Source organism: Colias croceus, chromosome 6 (genome assembly GCF_905220415.1).
Source record: "Colias croceus chromosome 6, ilColCroc2.1".
NCBI lineage: Eukaryota > Metazoa > Arthropoda > Insecta > Lepidoptera > Pieridae > Colias > Colias croceus.
In genome coordinates this window covers 2762828-2780060 of record NC_059542.1, presented here as the reverse complement: position 1 = coordinate 2780060, position 17233 = coordinate 2762828, and the positions used below count along the sequence as shown (strand labels likewise).

Here is a 17233-nt window from a genome sequence, read left to right as displayed (position 1 = left end):
TGTGATATTTCTATATAATATATTCATTTATTTATTCATTATTGGGGCTAATACCATCACCCTACAGGACTTATGGTATAAAAGGTTAAGGAATACAAATGATGAACGACAATTACATTAATTTTAGTAGGTACATGAAAACTAAACTACACAATAAATTATGCTAATTAATATGTATAAGAAATTACATTTACAAGCAATAATTTATACCAGTATAGTAATCTTTGTAACCAGATCACAATGCAAAAGTTACGGGCTCTTAATTAATATTTAAAATTATTTCAAAGACTTATTGCTATTTAAACTATCGTAGCAGTTTTCTAACACTTCAAATTCTTCGAAGACCATTTCTCCAAATTTCCCCACAGTGTCTACTTTGTTGTATTCTAGATTATTATTAACATAATAGAATTTCTTTTCAAAACTGTGATTGTCACCTGAAGCAATATCTTGTATTTGATCTTTCTGGCTATCTGTTTCCTGGTCAGTGCTAGATTTATTTTCGTTATTTACGCTGTCTTTGATTTTTAATTCAGTATTTTTACTTTGTTCCGATTGATATTTTGTCTTTTCGTCATTGTTTTTAATTTTAATTGGTGTTTTTATTTGTCCTTTACTATAACTTTCTAATCGGCAAATTTTGTTCTTCACGGAATTTTCTTCATCGTGTACTAAAGGGGGATCATCTTTTGAATTCTGTCTTCTAAACCGTTTTAAGGTTTTGTTATCATCTGTACCTGTAAGTTCTAATCGACTACTACAACTATTTGATTTGACAAGTTTAAATTTAAATCCTGGAAAATGATCTGTCCTTAATTGTTTTTCTGGGGTTGAGATATTTTCAGATTCAATAGCGCGTTGTGATTCTTTTTCTGCTAGATTTTGCCGGTGCTTATCTGCTATTAAACAGGCGCATTTTTCTCCCTTACATTTTGTTTGGCATGAATAACAATTTGTGCTACAGTTTCGCTGCAAACTTTTTATTTCATCCATAATTGCTTTTGTCATTGGACTCACATTTGAACCCATTTTAGAATTTAATACTTTACCACCATAATAGGTAACAGAAGTTCCGCATTCTCGAATTTTTTTCAAAATATCTGGGCTGACATATTGGCTTTCACAACAAAAGTCTTGATTTGCGGAATCGCAAAGATATTCCTCACTTGAACTATATGCATTATCTTTAATATTTTTATTTGAGTATGGACTAAGAGCATCAGCTTCGTAATCATTGTTGGAACTTAAGTCACCACTTGAAACTCCACTGGACAGACTGGCATTGTCCCATTTTTTATGACCAAAGTTTGTATCGATAGTTAATTGGCGTACTATTTTCTTCCTTCCAACACTTTTATTGCTTTTAACTTCCTCTGTCAGGTTCCTGTAAGACGTGGAACGCCTTGTGAGGCCTACATTTTCTTCTACTAATGGTGGATCCTGAGTCATCGGGCTTTTCATTTTCAATGTATCTTCAAATAAATTTCTTACTTTTTTTACAGTATCCGGATTAGGTAATTCTTCTTCTATTATTTCTTTATTTACTCTTATTGGATGATAGAAAAAGTGTCTTCGTATAGCATTTTTCGTCTTCTCTGTTTGTGACAAGCACTCATTCTTTTTTAGTTGACTTGGATGAATTTTATACGGGTCGGTGTTATTTATTTTTTTAGGTGCTGGTTCCACTTTCGTTCTGACTGGTTCAATGATAACAATGTTATTATTTGTCAGAAGTTCCTGAAAGCTATAATCCTGCAAATATTGTAGTAATCCGTCAAATTGTGCTTCTTTACGGTAATTCGCGATCATACTATTCTTAAATAATTCTGATTTCATAACTTTATAACGAACATGATCGAAATCGTCACAGCCCTTCTCATATCCTTTAGCTTTTATTAAAGTTGCTTGTGTTTTTTGATTTTGGTTATCGTCACTGCTTAATTCTACTATTTCTATTTCTGGAGTATCTCTGTAGGAGTCTGATTCAGTTTTTTGTTTATTGTTCTCCGTTTTGGGTGTTTGATAGAAATTTTGAGTATTCACATTATCTTTTACAATTTTTTCAATAGGTGCTTCTTCTATTTCTGAATCGCTCTTTACCTTCTCTGTATCATCTTTCCATAATTGTAATTTAGCTTGACTTATTTTTTTGATGCTGTCGACAATTTTAACGTTCTCTAATGATTTAATTATTTTACCCACGGATACTTCGGGAATGAAACTAGTATTATCTTTGCTTAACGGCTTAGAAATTTTTTTTTCTACTTCATTATCCTCTCCTTGGTTTAATTGATTCGGAAGGTCACTTTCTTCTTTTTCCTGTTTATTTAAATGATCAGGAGATTTATCTATCAATTGTGACCAGTAATTTTTCACTGAGTTAATTTTTACTTGATATTCAATGTCTGTTTTAATAGCATCATCTAATTTATCTTTCACTTGGCAATTTTCCATTTTAGGTACTCTTGATAAGTCGTTACTGTCTTGGTTGTCTTCCCCTTTATTGTTATTAGTTTCCAGTTTTTCACATGGTTTACTCTTCTCTAGAGTGTTATTATATTTCTTACTTTTGGAATCAACTACTTGTAGTATCTGAGGCCGAGTCATTTTACTATTCGTGGTATCAAATTGTCGGGTAAGTGAATAGTTTTTATGGTCTTTTATAATTAATTTTGATGGTGGTTTGTTAATCACCTGCTGTGTATTCAAGTCTATATGATCACAAGTATTAGCATGCAATTTCTGTAGATTTGTCTTGACTACTTTGTTTAATTTTATCGTGAAAAATGACTCCTTAGTCTCCGAAGAATTTGTTTCTTTGGTCTGTGTTTCGCAAGGTTTTATTGTATCTGGTGTTTCTTCATATGAACTTATTACTTTATCGTTATTATTTTTCGAACAAGTGGTGAATTCTTCCTCTAAGTGTTTAGTAGGTCTGGGTTTATCTGTACTTTGATTCAAGGGCGGATCTATAACAAGTGTTTGATGACCACTTAAAGGGACAATATCAATCTTTGAATGTTGAGAAGATTTAAACGATTTTACTCGAGATAGTAGACAGTGATTTTTTATTTCTTCTGCAAATGATGGATTGGAAAACACTCTGCTTGTATCTTTATTTCTTAGGCCTCTTATTACAGTATCAGGACTTGGAATTGGAACAGAATCAACTGGATCACGTTGTCTTAAGGAATAGTGCTTCTTGATATTTGTCTTTGCTTTTCCCGTTACACTTTTAGGAATATTGTCATTCGAAAATGATTTTAGTATTTTATATTCTTGTCTATTTATAGAGTCTGAATTTACTGCCAAGCTTTCCGATTTGGTGACTAATTTAGTGTTACGGATTGTGCCTTCTATTTCATTTATTTCTCTTTCGTTTTGATGGTTATCTAAAAGAAATTCTTTAGCGTGATCGTCAGCATTGGAACTTTCAATAGTTATAATTGACTTTAAATCGTCTTCTAATTTCGTACAGTTTTGTAAACTTTGAGGTTCAGAATATTCAGGTAAGTAAATAGATGTATTATGTGATAATTTGTGGTCAGAGGTGATATTTATAAGGGATTTATTAAGTTGTCCGTAATTTTCGTTACTTTTATTGCACAATATTTCTCTAAAATGTGTTTGTGCCACTTCATACGTATTTTCACAGGGATTGTCCTCTGGATCTTCTTCTCTTAATTGTGCATCAATCCTTTCAGATTTCCTCAGACACTTGCTTATATTTATATCGGGCAAGGAGTAATACTGATTTTCTATTAGTGTAGTAACGAAAGGTTCTGTAGTTATATTTTTTGATGCGCAAGTATTTCTTTTATCATATGTTTCTGTATCAATATAAGTCCGACTTACATACGTATCAGCGTGTCCGTTATTTATGTTTTCTTGGTACGAATTTTGCTTTCTGGCAAAGGATTCCCTACGTAAATCAGCAAATGTTTTTTTCTTTTGTACTGATGTGTAAATAGGTTCTTTATCTGGTTGATTTTCTGAATTCAATACAGGTGATTTTGTAGATATTTGGTTTGACTCACGATTCTGTGAGTCACAATATTCATCAATTTTTTCTGCTAATGAATGTGCCAGGTATTCTAACTTGTGCGATTTTTCCGTTGATGAAGCAATAGAAATAGAAATATATGAAGTGATGCTATCTGGTGGACTTGATATTGTTCCGTCGTTTTCAGAAATAATAGATTGACTGTCACCGTTGTCCTTTATTTCATTGCAATTTCCATAAAGGTCCGTTTGATTATCTTTCACGTCAATCTCTTTACTTTGAATCGATATTTTGTCGTATGTTACGTGATCATCCACGTGACAACTATCTATTTCATTATAATTATTTCTTTGACTTTGCGCACTTGGTCCTCTTTCTTTACACGCTGAGTTTGGGGTTTTTGATTTTAGTCTACATTCATTTTCACTATCATGTTCATCAGTAGCAATATATAAGTCTTTACAACTCGGTGAAGCTAGAGATCGGCCTGTAGATGGAGAGCCTTCCTTACAATTTTTTAAATGAGCCTCAAAGTTATAATGCTTACGTACGTAATTTGAATCCAAACTATCTATTTCACTTGGGTTACGTGAATGTCCGATACTATCTTCCGATAAGTTTATTTGTTTTGTTTCTTCGGTCAGATTAGCCCAACTTCCATTAGCTGATTTAGAATGTTGACTCTCGTTACATACAGACCCTTCTTTTGCTGAATTATTGTCGCTAGTAACAGGTGCTGGGTTAGATTCCTCCTGTCCTTGTCTATTAATATCAGCAAAACACGAAACTGTGCTGTCGATATATATTCCTTCTAAGACTTCTTCCTTAGTTTGGTATTTGGTACGACCCGTTAACCTGTAATGAAATAGACATACAAAATTAATCAACAATTTACAATTTTTTTTGCACATATTGGATATTGAATATTTGTGTAAATATTTTTAGTGAAATGTTAGTGTTATAAGTCTCGCCAGATTTATTGCCTTTAAGCACTATGTGTGTGTCTGTTTATTATGATTCAATAAAAATTCATATACTTATAATATATCATATATGAATCAGTTCTACCTCATCGTGTTAAGTATCTGTTTCACTAATTAGTTAAACCTAGTCATCTATCTTAAAAGCATCATTAATCTAATATAATTATTATCATTGAATTTTTAATTTAATCATGATAACGTTATAAAGGATAACAGAAAATAATGACTCACCTGTCTTTAAAACAAGGTTTATCAAATAAACGAGCTCGTGGAATTAGCTGAGATCTCTTATTTTTCCCGTGGTTTTGTATTTGAAGGTCCGTAAATGTTTCCTCTCTTATGACTGCTAAGCTTCTACTGCGGCGTAAATTGGAGCCTTCAATGTCTCTGTGCTTGCACAACCTGCCGTAGCTTCCACTAAACTCAGTTTCGGAGTTAGAAAAGCGTTTTTGCAAGAACTCTTCTGCCGCGCGTGACCTGGTCAAGTGCTGATAAAACTCGTCCTGGGGCAGTTGAACGGGTAATTTGTAATAGTCTGCTAATTTGCTCTGATACTTCTCCTGTTTTTTATTCTTAGTATCGTTTGGTTCTTTAGTTTTTGATAACTTCCTTTTCTTTGGGCGTTCGTCTTGATTCTTTCTCGAATCAAGCGAATTGCGTGGACTGTCAAATTCTAGCGTTTCCGCGGGATTTTCAAAGTATTGTATATCAACGACGGGATTTGCGCCGGATCTATGTTCGTCCTGACTCGATTTCCTTTCAACAAATTCTCGAAGGCGGCTTCTTGTAGAGCTTGTGTTGGAAGTGACGCTGTCTGGACGTTTCGCCGGATATTCTAAGTTGGATGAAGACCTCCTGAAGAGACTTGTTTTAATCGATCCAAAGTCACTATCGTCTTGACAAGAAGCCGCTGAGAAATTTTGAGTCCGTATTCGGTCAACGTGATTCTGGCTAGAATACGACGCGACCGAGTCCACCGAATGTCTGAAACACAAAACAAACCAGATTAGATTAAGTCCAAAAGCTATGAATCTGAGATAAATTTGTTTGTACAAGATTATACTGCAAACGGTTTACGTCATGGTATGTTTCAATAGCACCATTCACGAGATCAAATATTGGTGATTAAGCCTTGTTTAACTGGGCGAAGCTATCGATTTACTTAACATAAATAATCTATATATATAAAACTCAAAGGTGACTGATATAGTGATCTATCAACGCACAGCCTAAACCACTGGACGTATCAGGCTGAAATTTGGCATGCAGGTAGATGTCATAACGTAGGCGTCCCCTAAGAAAGGATTTCCCGAAATTCTTGCGGGAACGGGGCAAAACCGGGACGCACGTACAAAGTCGTGGGTGGAAGCTAGTATAATATAAGTGCAAAAAAACCATGTTAGATTAAAGATAACGGGATCTTTAGTAGTTGTATGTTGCAGACGTCAATGACTTTCTATCGTCATTTATGCCTGTGGGGACATATTGGCACGGCGCCAAAGCTTCTTGAGGGCTGATGTAAATTGTAAATTCTGTTCAATGAAACGTTTAATTTATTTAGACAAATGGTTTTAATAGGATCTGTATGAATTATAAGCTATAAAACACGTTATTTTATGAAATGAACTGATTGCGTAGAATTATAGTATCGAATATTCGTAGATATTATCTATTCAATACGTTATCAATGTTAACACTACGTTATTCGAATATTACAGTAAATAAATACAAAATAAGTACCAAATTAAATCTCTTTTAATACTTTTTCTCCAAAAAATCTTAGTAGATTATAAATATATTTATACAAAATTCAGCATTGAAAATAAGTACGATTGTAGTTTAGTGTTAACAATTCTTGATAAAATTCTATATTATACATAAATGATCAAGTAATCATTTTATATCTATTTATATGGGTATAGGTGTCTACTGTAAACCATATTTCATATGATTAGTAATTATTATTGATCACTTTGCGTTCAAAGTGCTGTTGAAAGAATGCCAACCAATTCGATTCGATAATGAATCACTACTTATATATTTCACTATACGTTGATGTAATACAATTATAATTTCATCGGAAGATCGATTGATTGTTCTAATAATTACATATTATTACTGGTATGGTGTGTTTGTTAGTGAATGAACTCCTAAACGGCTGGACTGATTTTAATGAAATATTTTGTGTGGTCTTACTTCAGGTGAATACGAGAATGGATTAGACTTTAGAGTAACGTTTTAGGTTATTTATTTTTTAACACGGGCGAAGCCGATACTAGTGGCTTCTAAAATATATGACCAAAAATAAACTTTATAGTCTAGTAATAAGTAAGGGGTGTTACTATAAAATATAAATCATTCCTCATAATAGTTATAGGTTAAATGTAGCATAAATGAAGAAATATGTCCAAAAACTTGCCAAAGTTACAAGGGTTGTGTCGGTAAGAAAGTCGATTGTAAATATTCATTGCAGGAAACTCCCAACCCTTGTGAAGGGATGCTCCTTGGTAACACAAATTTTCTCAAGTGTCAGATTATGTACCGGTGTTAGAACGAAACAATTTGTTATCATAATAGGTTTTTATGGTAATGTTTATGGTTTTCTATTGAGATAGAATGTTTAGCTTTCAACAAATTTTCATAATCTTGGTAGAAAAAGTTACCTAAATTACTTTCGTGACGTAAATTTTGTACGAGACACATTTGACTCATAAAAATGAATTGAAACTTGAACAATAAATTGTCGAACAATCAGAAGCCATGTCGGAAGACGTATATAACATTCACTCCATTGAACATTACCATTATATTCCAGGACTTTCTATTAAGAAGCTTTTTGTAACACCGTTTATATAGAAATGATGACAAAAGATACAAAAAGTCGTTTAATGTTAAAAAGGAATCGATGTAAAGTAAAAAGTTTAAGTATATATGATTCATATTTAAAGGTAACTAGGGGATTACTATGGTGTATTAGAAGAGTACTAATTCCATAGTCGAAAAATGACAGCAGTATATGGATCGTCTAGCGTCCTCATTTCTCTACACTGCTTTCTTTATAGCATTATTGCACTCCCCCAGAACATCAAAATATATCACAATGTTATCGTATTTTTACTATAAACAATGACACAATAATTTGAGCGCATCCTATGCACATTTTATATTACATTCCCCTTATCCTCTAGCTGTATGCTCAATACAATCATCACCTAATCGTTGAATGTTTAATTTCCTCAATATCTCTGGATCACATAATATTCCAGACTGAAGCTATAAGGACCGTAGTTAATCGGGTGTGTTTACGAAAATACTTTCTTATTTTCGTATCGTTGTATCACACGTCGCGATCTACGTCAGCCAAGGTGAAGTAAGGTTATTTCAGTTTTAAGTCGATTCATCTCCATGACAATGACCGTGTCGAATCATTATAATGAAGTTTTGATGGAGTTTTATAGCATTAATATTAAATTATAAATATTTTTCGATGGAGTGTTGAGAGTTATATTGCTCACTTTTATACTTTAGAATTTGCGAAATGCGAAATGCGAAATGTACTTGACGCCTCATGTTTATGCAAATGTCTAGTAATATAGACGTTGTGTAAACTTATTCAGTAATTTTATATTGTAGCTGTCAATTTTCGGTTTCGTTTCACTACTTCTTGGGCAATATTTTATTTATTTACATAACTTAAGTGTTCGTTACACTTTGTCACAATACATGTATGTGTAAGTAGTAAATAATAAAATATAGTGGAATTATTTTACTCAATATTATTAACCAATCGTTAGCAACAATAGGTAAGCTGCCTTATTGGTACCTTTAATTCTTATGATGTAAATTATTTCTACGTTTAATAAATGAAAGAAAGAAAATGTTTAATTAAATAAGAAATTTCTAGATGAACTCACGGGAAAACATTAATTTAGATGTGGAAATAGCGTACATCTGTTGAGAGTTGATTTTATTTTAAGATTATAAAAGTCATCTGTGTAACCTCTGCTTGTTATTTATTCGCCACGGTTGTTTTTACTATTACGATTTATGTTCGATCTTTTATTCAGTTTTTACAACGAACGTAGTTTTTCCCTAAACATTTTGTTGGACGATTGGAACTTGGAAAGGTCGTTATGCCAATCCATTTGACACGTTCGAACTTCGAACTGATATTTATTCGATTAACCGTTGGAAAATATCAAAACCAAGTGTAATTGGATTTTTATTAAATTTTATGATTATTGCTTTTTCGTTCGTACTTTCAGTATTGTATTTTAAATTGCTTTGATATGCTTAAAGTTGAATGAAAGTAGGTAAATTATCGGGTCATTAGGTCAAACCTTACATTAAGAAGTAACTTTAATATATTTTTATTAAATCTGTACCATTTTGCTCAAGCTTTTCGACCTATTGGCAACCGCAAGTAATGAGCCGAATGAACTAGAAAACTACATGTCCTTATTTCGCCTTCATGGCCACAGTTCTAGATTATTGTTCATATTGACTTCTTATATAACATAGCGATAATGTAAAACAATTTATTTGGGCTTTATGTGTGTCATTTTTTATTTGTAATGAACGAAATGATATTAAAGAGTGTGGCAGTTTCAGAACGATATTTTTTGTAGAGTGCTCCTAAAGTTTACTAAGTGAACAGTTTGTTTCAAAGAAAGTTTAAAATGCATTGAGATCGCAATGCTCAACAGAAACTATCATGTATATATCAATTCTCATAAATAAAATGTATGCGAACTGCATTTGACATCAAAGCTCAATAAAAACAGTTAGATATATTATACCACAACAACAATAATAATAAAAAAAATGTAATTCACACTTATCGTCGTGTGAACGCGATGCTATCAATTATAATGTTTTGTCGGTTCGCCTTTCTTCCGGCCGTGACACCCCAGTTATCAATAGGCGGATCCACACAGCGATCATCCTCGCGAAGCAATTGTTTTACGAAATCGGTCTGGGTGGCCGTGTGATGGCCAAGGAAAGTGAGTTTGAGGCATGCCCACATAAACCGAGCTGTGGTTAAAATGTCACTTAAGACGACGGCCTTTTGATTGATCTTCTGACCAAGTCAAGCTTTAAATTTTTGAATTTTAAGCGAAACGATTGTTTGTGCTTTTTGTTTTAATTGACATTCTAATCTTCCTTTTTGAGGACGGCAACAGAAACACTTCCTAGAAGAGTGGATGCTTATGGGCAGAGTGAATAGGTTAACGCCAGGTGACGCGTCTGTTCGTTTGCTCTTCTATAGCATAAAAAACCCTTTTGCTTCGCATAGCAGTTGCTTCGCGAGGCTGCTCGCTCTGTGTATTCCCATTTCCCGCCTATTGTGTTAGCAAAGTATTGTACACGATCAATTAAATTTGATCAACGATCGAATACGGTAGCTGTAGTGATAAAATAACGATCAATTATCGTGATTGGATCGAAAAACTAGACGTTGATTGGTGATAATTGAACAAACAAAAACAATGTTTTAATTAAAATTTTAGATTATTCAATTATGTTTTATATCGTATATTTTTTCCGTTAACTATTTTACTAGTAGGAAGTATAAATATTAAAAACATCAGGCGACGCGTCTGTTCGTTCTATAGCAAAAGTGGTTCTATAGCAAAAGTGACAAAAACCCTTCGCTTCTTCTTTTCTATTATATTAGAATTATTATTTTACTGAATAGTGAGGGTTATATAGAAAAATAGTCTTGATAGATAATACGGTGACGATTCGTAAACGCCGTTAATAGTTCGAAGTTGAAAACTTTCTCAATCCATTCCTATCTGAGTTCTCATCACCCGATTATTGACTTAATCTAAGAGAGACAGTCCCACCTTGCTCTGGATTAGTTTGCACTATTTAAACGAGCTACCATTACTACCGTACGGGGAAATGGTGATGACTCAATATATAAAATGGAAAGCAAACAGTACATTAGAAATAGATTGTCGCTAAAGCGGTGTGTTAATGTACTATTGAATATATTGGCACTCTTCAGTAATTCAACACTTGGAGCCTGACCTAATTCGCGCATGGCTCGATTCTCACTGAAAATAATTAAAAACTTAGGCTACATTGTTTTTTTAGTGCTTAAGTTCAAGCGCTTTCAGTTCTTTAATTGAAAAGATACAAGCCAGAAGTTCCTAGCCCAACGGTTTTAAATATTTAATTTTAAAGCAGACACTTCTCGTATTCATGTTCATTAAAATAAATTGAGTAATTTCCAGCATCTTATAGCCTTCGAGGGACCCATGTCAACAAAGCAAGTTAGTTGAAGCAATTTTTTATAATAATAATTTAAATATTCCGGAACTAAGCCTCTGGAAACCGCAGTACGGTATTACAATGGGATTTTCTGTATTGTGGAGCCGAAATTACTACTCAAAGCTTTCCTCTGAAATACATTTAAAACACGGAATGCGGTTGTAAGTACCAGTATTTTGAGAACTCTCTAAAGAGGAAATAGAATAACATTATTTGTATTTGAACTGTTCTAAAATCCTTATCAATTATAAAATTAATCAATTTTAGATTTCGCATTTACAATGTCAATATTGTTTTGATTATGATTAAATTTCGTAACAATCAATTATTATCTAACATTGGCAAATTATTGGCACCAATTGCCGAATAATAGAGATTCTAGCCATTAGCTCTGAACAAATAGTGTAACTGTATCAAAATAGCATTATCGCTTGCAATTAGCAAAGTTACAAGGATGTAAGTGCTCTTGATGTCTGATGAGTTGTATAAATAAACTAAATACATTACGCTGATTAAATTTGTAAGCACTGAAGTCGTGAACCGTATTGAACCGTACCTATTATGTATTTATTCGTACCGGCCGCGGCGTGTCTTCAGATCATTAAGCATCACTAATGGACCAGTGGAATACAAAGGAGAATCTCGACACATAGCTGATAACGTAAGGAGATAAATTGTTAGCAACGTGCGGGACTAATATAGTGACAAAACACAAGATGGGTGAACGTGGTTTATGATTAATGTTCGTGTTTGAAGTAGACGATCGTGCACGAGTATTTATTGTTTGGCGAGAACAAAGCTTGTTACATTTAAATTATCTCTTTAAACGTAAATATGATGCTCGTTAACTGTAGGTAGGTACTGTTTATGAATGTGATGGACTGATGGATATCGTTTACAGATAATGACAACGTATTTGAAGCTATTAAAATTAACGTAGATATTAGTTTAATTTTATCTGTATTGGTCAAACACACCACACCCTACAGACAAAGATAACATCGGAATTGGTATTGTTTATTTATATTTGACTTCAAGATAACGATAAAACCATTTTCAATATAAATTTTAATGCAGCTTTCCTTATTATTTATAAATTTTATTGAAGAGTTCAATTAAACCAATTAACGCAATAGAGCATCGCTCAAGTCGAGAGCTCATATAAATCCCGCCTGCTAAAGAGAGCATGCATTGAATTATGTACAATTGTAAATATAAAAAAATAACACGAATTATTTTTTGAAGTGAAACTTCTTTATTCGCGTTGAGGCTAAAATTACAAGGTCGCGTCATGGCAATACCGTCACGTCATGGAGTAAAGAATCGATTTTGGTATCTTTGAAGCTTGGCAAAAAAGTTTCACTTCTGACACGTGTGCTCGGCATACGTGCTATTTTTTATACTTGACATTCACGGCGAATGTTTTGATGATTGAAATTTGAAACGTACAATCTTAAAGCGTAAAATTTAATCGCCCGCATCAATGAGTCTGTTTATTGAATAGCGATTGTCGCTCAAATTCACAACGGTGCTAAGGTCGCAGAGTGAAGGTCACGGAAGGTTTGTCACTTGCAGGACATTTTAATCGATTTATTTTAATTGATTTTTTTCATTAGTAACTGTGAGTTTAACGCTAGTCATACTATATAGGTACAATGTAAGTAAATTCGACTATAATGGAAGGCAGTAAAGAATTAATAGGGTGTTTACATCGTCATTTGTTTCATCTGTTTTTCCTTGGGTTTTCCTATTATAAGGCACATTCACCGGCTGCGTCTGAACGCAATAAACATAATAACAACCGAATGGATTTTGATATGGCTTTCAACATTCAAACATATGATTTTTTCGTAAGGAGTCTGTCCACAATACCTATATCCTACTTGCAAATACTTAAAAATTAACCGTAAGTCGATAAAAATTTGATTGTCGCGTGCGCTGGTTGCACCAACTAACAGTTATCTAAAATGTTATATTAAAATTACACGATGATTAATTTCTATATCCAAAAGATAAGACATATTTATCTATATTTACGAATTTAATAAATCGCGTAAATGTATACAGTACACATTTTTGTACACATAAATAAATTTAAAGTGTGTGTATAAAAAAATATAAAGAATCTTTAAACGAAAGAAACCGCTGCCAAATTTAATCGGTACGAAGTTCATAACAAATGATTAATTGGCAAAAAGTCAGTATAATGGGTGCTGATAAGTGCGAAAAGGCCGGTGGTTGACTTGGAGATAGCGAGGCAATCTTGACACATTTCTCCGAAACGGGCAATTGTGAACAAATCCGAACCAGACACTATTATTCTTTAATACATGGCGGAACTTAGTACTTAATCTTGTATAGAAAAAAAAATATTATTAGATCAAATTAACTATTTTTTATTATGCTTAGCCATAATTTAATTATTACTTTGTTCAAACAAGGTAACAAACAAATTACAGGTTATCAGTAAAAATATTTCGTGATGTCTATAATAAATTTAAGGATAAATATTAAATGAAAAAATTAAAAGATTCTCAGTAAGAAATGTCAAGATCATGTTCATTATTTACTTATGAAATTATATTTCTTCACTTTATATATCTAGTAACTAGATATTTTTTGTAATTTTAGCAAAAGCGTGATCGAAGGAAGGTCGTTAATTAGTCAAAATATATTCAATCACGACTCACACAATGCTTACGTAGTTGTTTAAATAATGATTGATGCAAGTCTCGTATAATATTCTATTATCAGATCTTCATGTATTATAGGTATTATTTTGTCTGTGGTATAGGTATTATATTTTTAATTTACACCTACCATAGAAAAAACAAGTAGTTACATATGTCAAAACTAAATCAGTTGCCCAAAGGGATATGAAATGAGACGATATAGTATTTCAATGCTACTCTTCGAACAATATTACGAAACACGAAGTCTTCGAGGCCTTTAAAATTACTCACGTTAATACAATTGTCGAAATTTATTCCAGGAAAATTAATCTTAGGCGCGCCGCACACCAGGCATACATTTGTATCTCGATAATTGTGGCGCCACATTTGAAACGCGACACATTTATCGCCCCCATATATTTGTACGCGAGCACGCACACCAAGGAAACATTTGTAGCGGGCGCACTTTGTGGCGAGACGTTGTCCGGGCTACACGAATTCAAGATGGAACACGTTCGTTATTTGTGGCGCCACACCAAGAAATCGTCGTCATCAGACGATGATGTCGACATTCTCAAAGCGGTGCCACGCTACAACTGTGCTTCCGATGTGCGCATATACAATACATTTGTAGCAAGCTGAATTGTAGTGCATTGATTGTGGCGACGTAAATGTTCGATGCATGTAGCATGTGGCGCTGGTGTGCGGCGCGCCTTACAGATAAGTCAGTCTGAACGAACTCAATAATTCATTAAAAGTTTTCCTTCGCAAAGAGACGGAAATTTCATTCATGAATGTTTTATCACAATTACATTACCTAGCAATAAAATACCTGAATTTGCAAGAACAATTTGAAATGATATCGTTGATAGTGTGTAATAATGATAAATAATAATTTCATATAGGTTTATAAACATAGCTCGATAATTAATTTCCTAAAAATGGTGTAGCAATTTTAATTTTCTTTTAAAATGGTTTCAAGTGTACAAATATTTAGTGATAAGAATTTAAAGACTCTATTGTACTATTAGTTATTACATATATGGACACTAGGCGCGTAGTATGTACTTTACGCAATAATCAGTATGGTCGTGCCTTATCTAATGATGTGTGATAAGCAAGTAAATCTATTCTATAAATAGTTTCAAATATATTACACAACTGTTATATTATAGTAATTCTAAAACTGAAGACTTTAATTTTAATTCTATTTTTAATGTCGATTAAACTTTATGTACTAGAGCTTTTATAAACATCACCGTATCAAAAATGTTTTCAATTAATACGTTGGCATAAAATAAACATAACTATAACCATATTTATGTATGATTATCAATATTATTGGCATGTTTTGTTGTAATGTTTAACAGTGCAAAAACATGGCATGAAAATATTATTTACGTAGAATCGAGAAAAAGCTAACAAGGTTTCAATTTTCCTGGCAATATAAATAGGTCTTAAGCTGCCGCGGAAAGCATCTTACCATTTTTAAAATATCTAGGGAATGTTTGCTTGGCCTACTTATCATATCATATTACTTCTCTAACATTTAATATATTGCGAATATTTTTCTACTCACGTAGATATCAAGGATTGTATTATTTGATTGTTATTTTTATGTTGGACAACATGGAATGGAAAATTGTATTAGCTTACTGGCCAATACTTGTATCCGCAAAAGGTACTACACTTTACAAGACATGCTTGCTTCGAAAACAATGTTGGTATGATAAAGTTGTAAATTAAACGGATATCATAAAATTTTCAATGCTTGGCAAAAGTGATCATAAAGTTACACGGTTTAATCGACTTGGTAAACGAAAAGTGAACCATTTTGAATATATAATCTCCATTATCGTAACTATCGTAAGTCAATGACCTGCTTATTTGTTTTTTATGGTCTTTGAGGCTTTATTGCTAATATTATTTCAACGTGTAATTTGGTACTATTTTGTGTGTATGCATTAAGTTATAAATTTTATTAAAAGTATTGTGAATTGCAAGAATTTTTACAATCTATGATATAAAAATGAAATTTTAAATTTTTTGCGCAAATCTCGAGAAAAGCTGAACCGATTTCGTTAATTCTTTTTTATAATATTCTTTGAAGTACGAGGATGGTTCTTACGGAGAGAAAATTCAAACATGTACCACGGGCGAAGCCGGGTCGGACCGCTAGTATTAAAATAATAAAAGAATAACTGTCGTAAGCAGTAGCTTGTGGGGAATAAGCTAATGAGAGCGTTTACCACAATCCCCGTTCATTTAATAAGTCTCATTAAGTTATCAGTAGAGAGTGTCAGTGCAATGACTTGCTGTAAGAACTAGACTTGTGGGTCGAGGCTGTGTTTGATATAATAAACCGTATACATGCTGTTTAGATAAAACATATGACTAAGAAAAGCTACAACGCCCTTTATGCTAGGGTGGAGGAAAGCGGCTTTTACTGGCGTTCTTGCTAGCCACATCTGCAAATGCGAGCTTTAATATTCATTCAGTATAAACGGGCATTACAATGCAACGTGCTCAGGGAAGCTACAGCGTCCCTTCCTTATCGTAACGTTGTAGATATAAAAGATTAGAAATTTGCCGATTTAATAATGCTTTGCATTTTATAATGAAACACGTACAATTCCTTATATTGTGAGTTAATTTATAAAGATACGCAATTATTTTTAAAAATTATTTACTTAAAGCACAATAGTTTATTTTTGTATTTTATCAGAAAAGAATCAGAGTTAATCGCAGATGTGTCACCAGATGAAAAACAATGATAACAAAACATACGACATATTTTTTATTCTATTTACCTTCCTTGCATTTAATGTGCTAATATTGTTTCTATTTCACGACACAAATTTTATTAAAAAATATGTGCGTGTGGCGAGCACACGTGTCAAAAGTGAAACTTCTTTGGCAAGATTCAAAGGATAAAAAAATCGCCACCTTACTGGAGTAGAGCATCATGGATTGGTCATGGATGACGTGCGGTATTGCCATTACGCGAACTTGAAATTTTACCCTCAACGCGCCTAAAGAAGTGTCACTTCAAAAAATATAAATTCCGCAAATGTTATGATAAACCTAGTGTCTAACGATGCCACTGTGATCGGTTCGATTGATAAGCAAATCAGATTTCTCTACCACAGTTGTCTAGAATTTGAAATGCTAATACGGTAGTGCTTCTTTGTCAAGTAATGAAGCGTAAATGATTGAGAAACGTCCCGATCGTGCTGGCTGGTCTAAATACTCATTCACTGTTACAGTATTGTAAGCTGTTGCACCGTACATTTCAT

The 17233-nt window shown here is 33.0% G+C and overlaps 2 protein-coding genes across 3 annotated transcripts in view; one reads left to right on the top strand and one right to left on the bottom strand.

Annotated features, from left to right (window-relative positions):
* The window catches only part of LOC123692612 (calcium uniporter protein, mitochondrial), a 121183-nt gene that overhangs the window by 3856 nt on the left and 100094 nt on the right, over positions 1–17233 (top strand). The gene's annotated exons all lie outside the window — the stretch shown is intronic.
* Positions 3–17233, bottom strand: part of LOC123692611 (protein javelin) — a 94066-nt gene continuing 76835 nt past the window's right edge. Inside the window, exons 2-3 of the mRNA XM_045637373.1 lie at positions 5218–5970; positions 3–4858 (exon numbers count right to left, since the gene is read on the bottom strand). Coding sequence (XP_045493329.1) covers positions 277–4858; positions 5218–5970 — 5335 coding nt within the window. The 3' untranslated portion in view covers positions 3–276. The remainder of the gene's footprint in view (positions 4859–5217; positions 5971–17233) is intronic.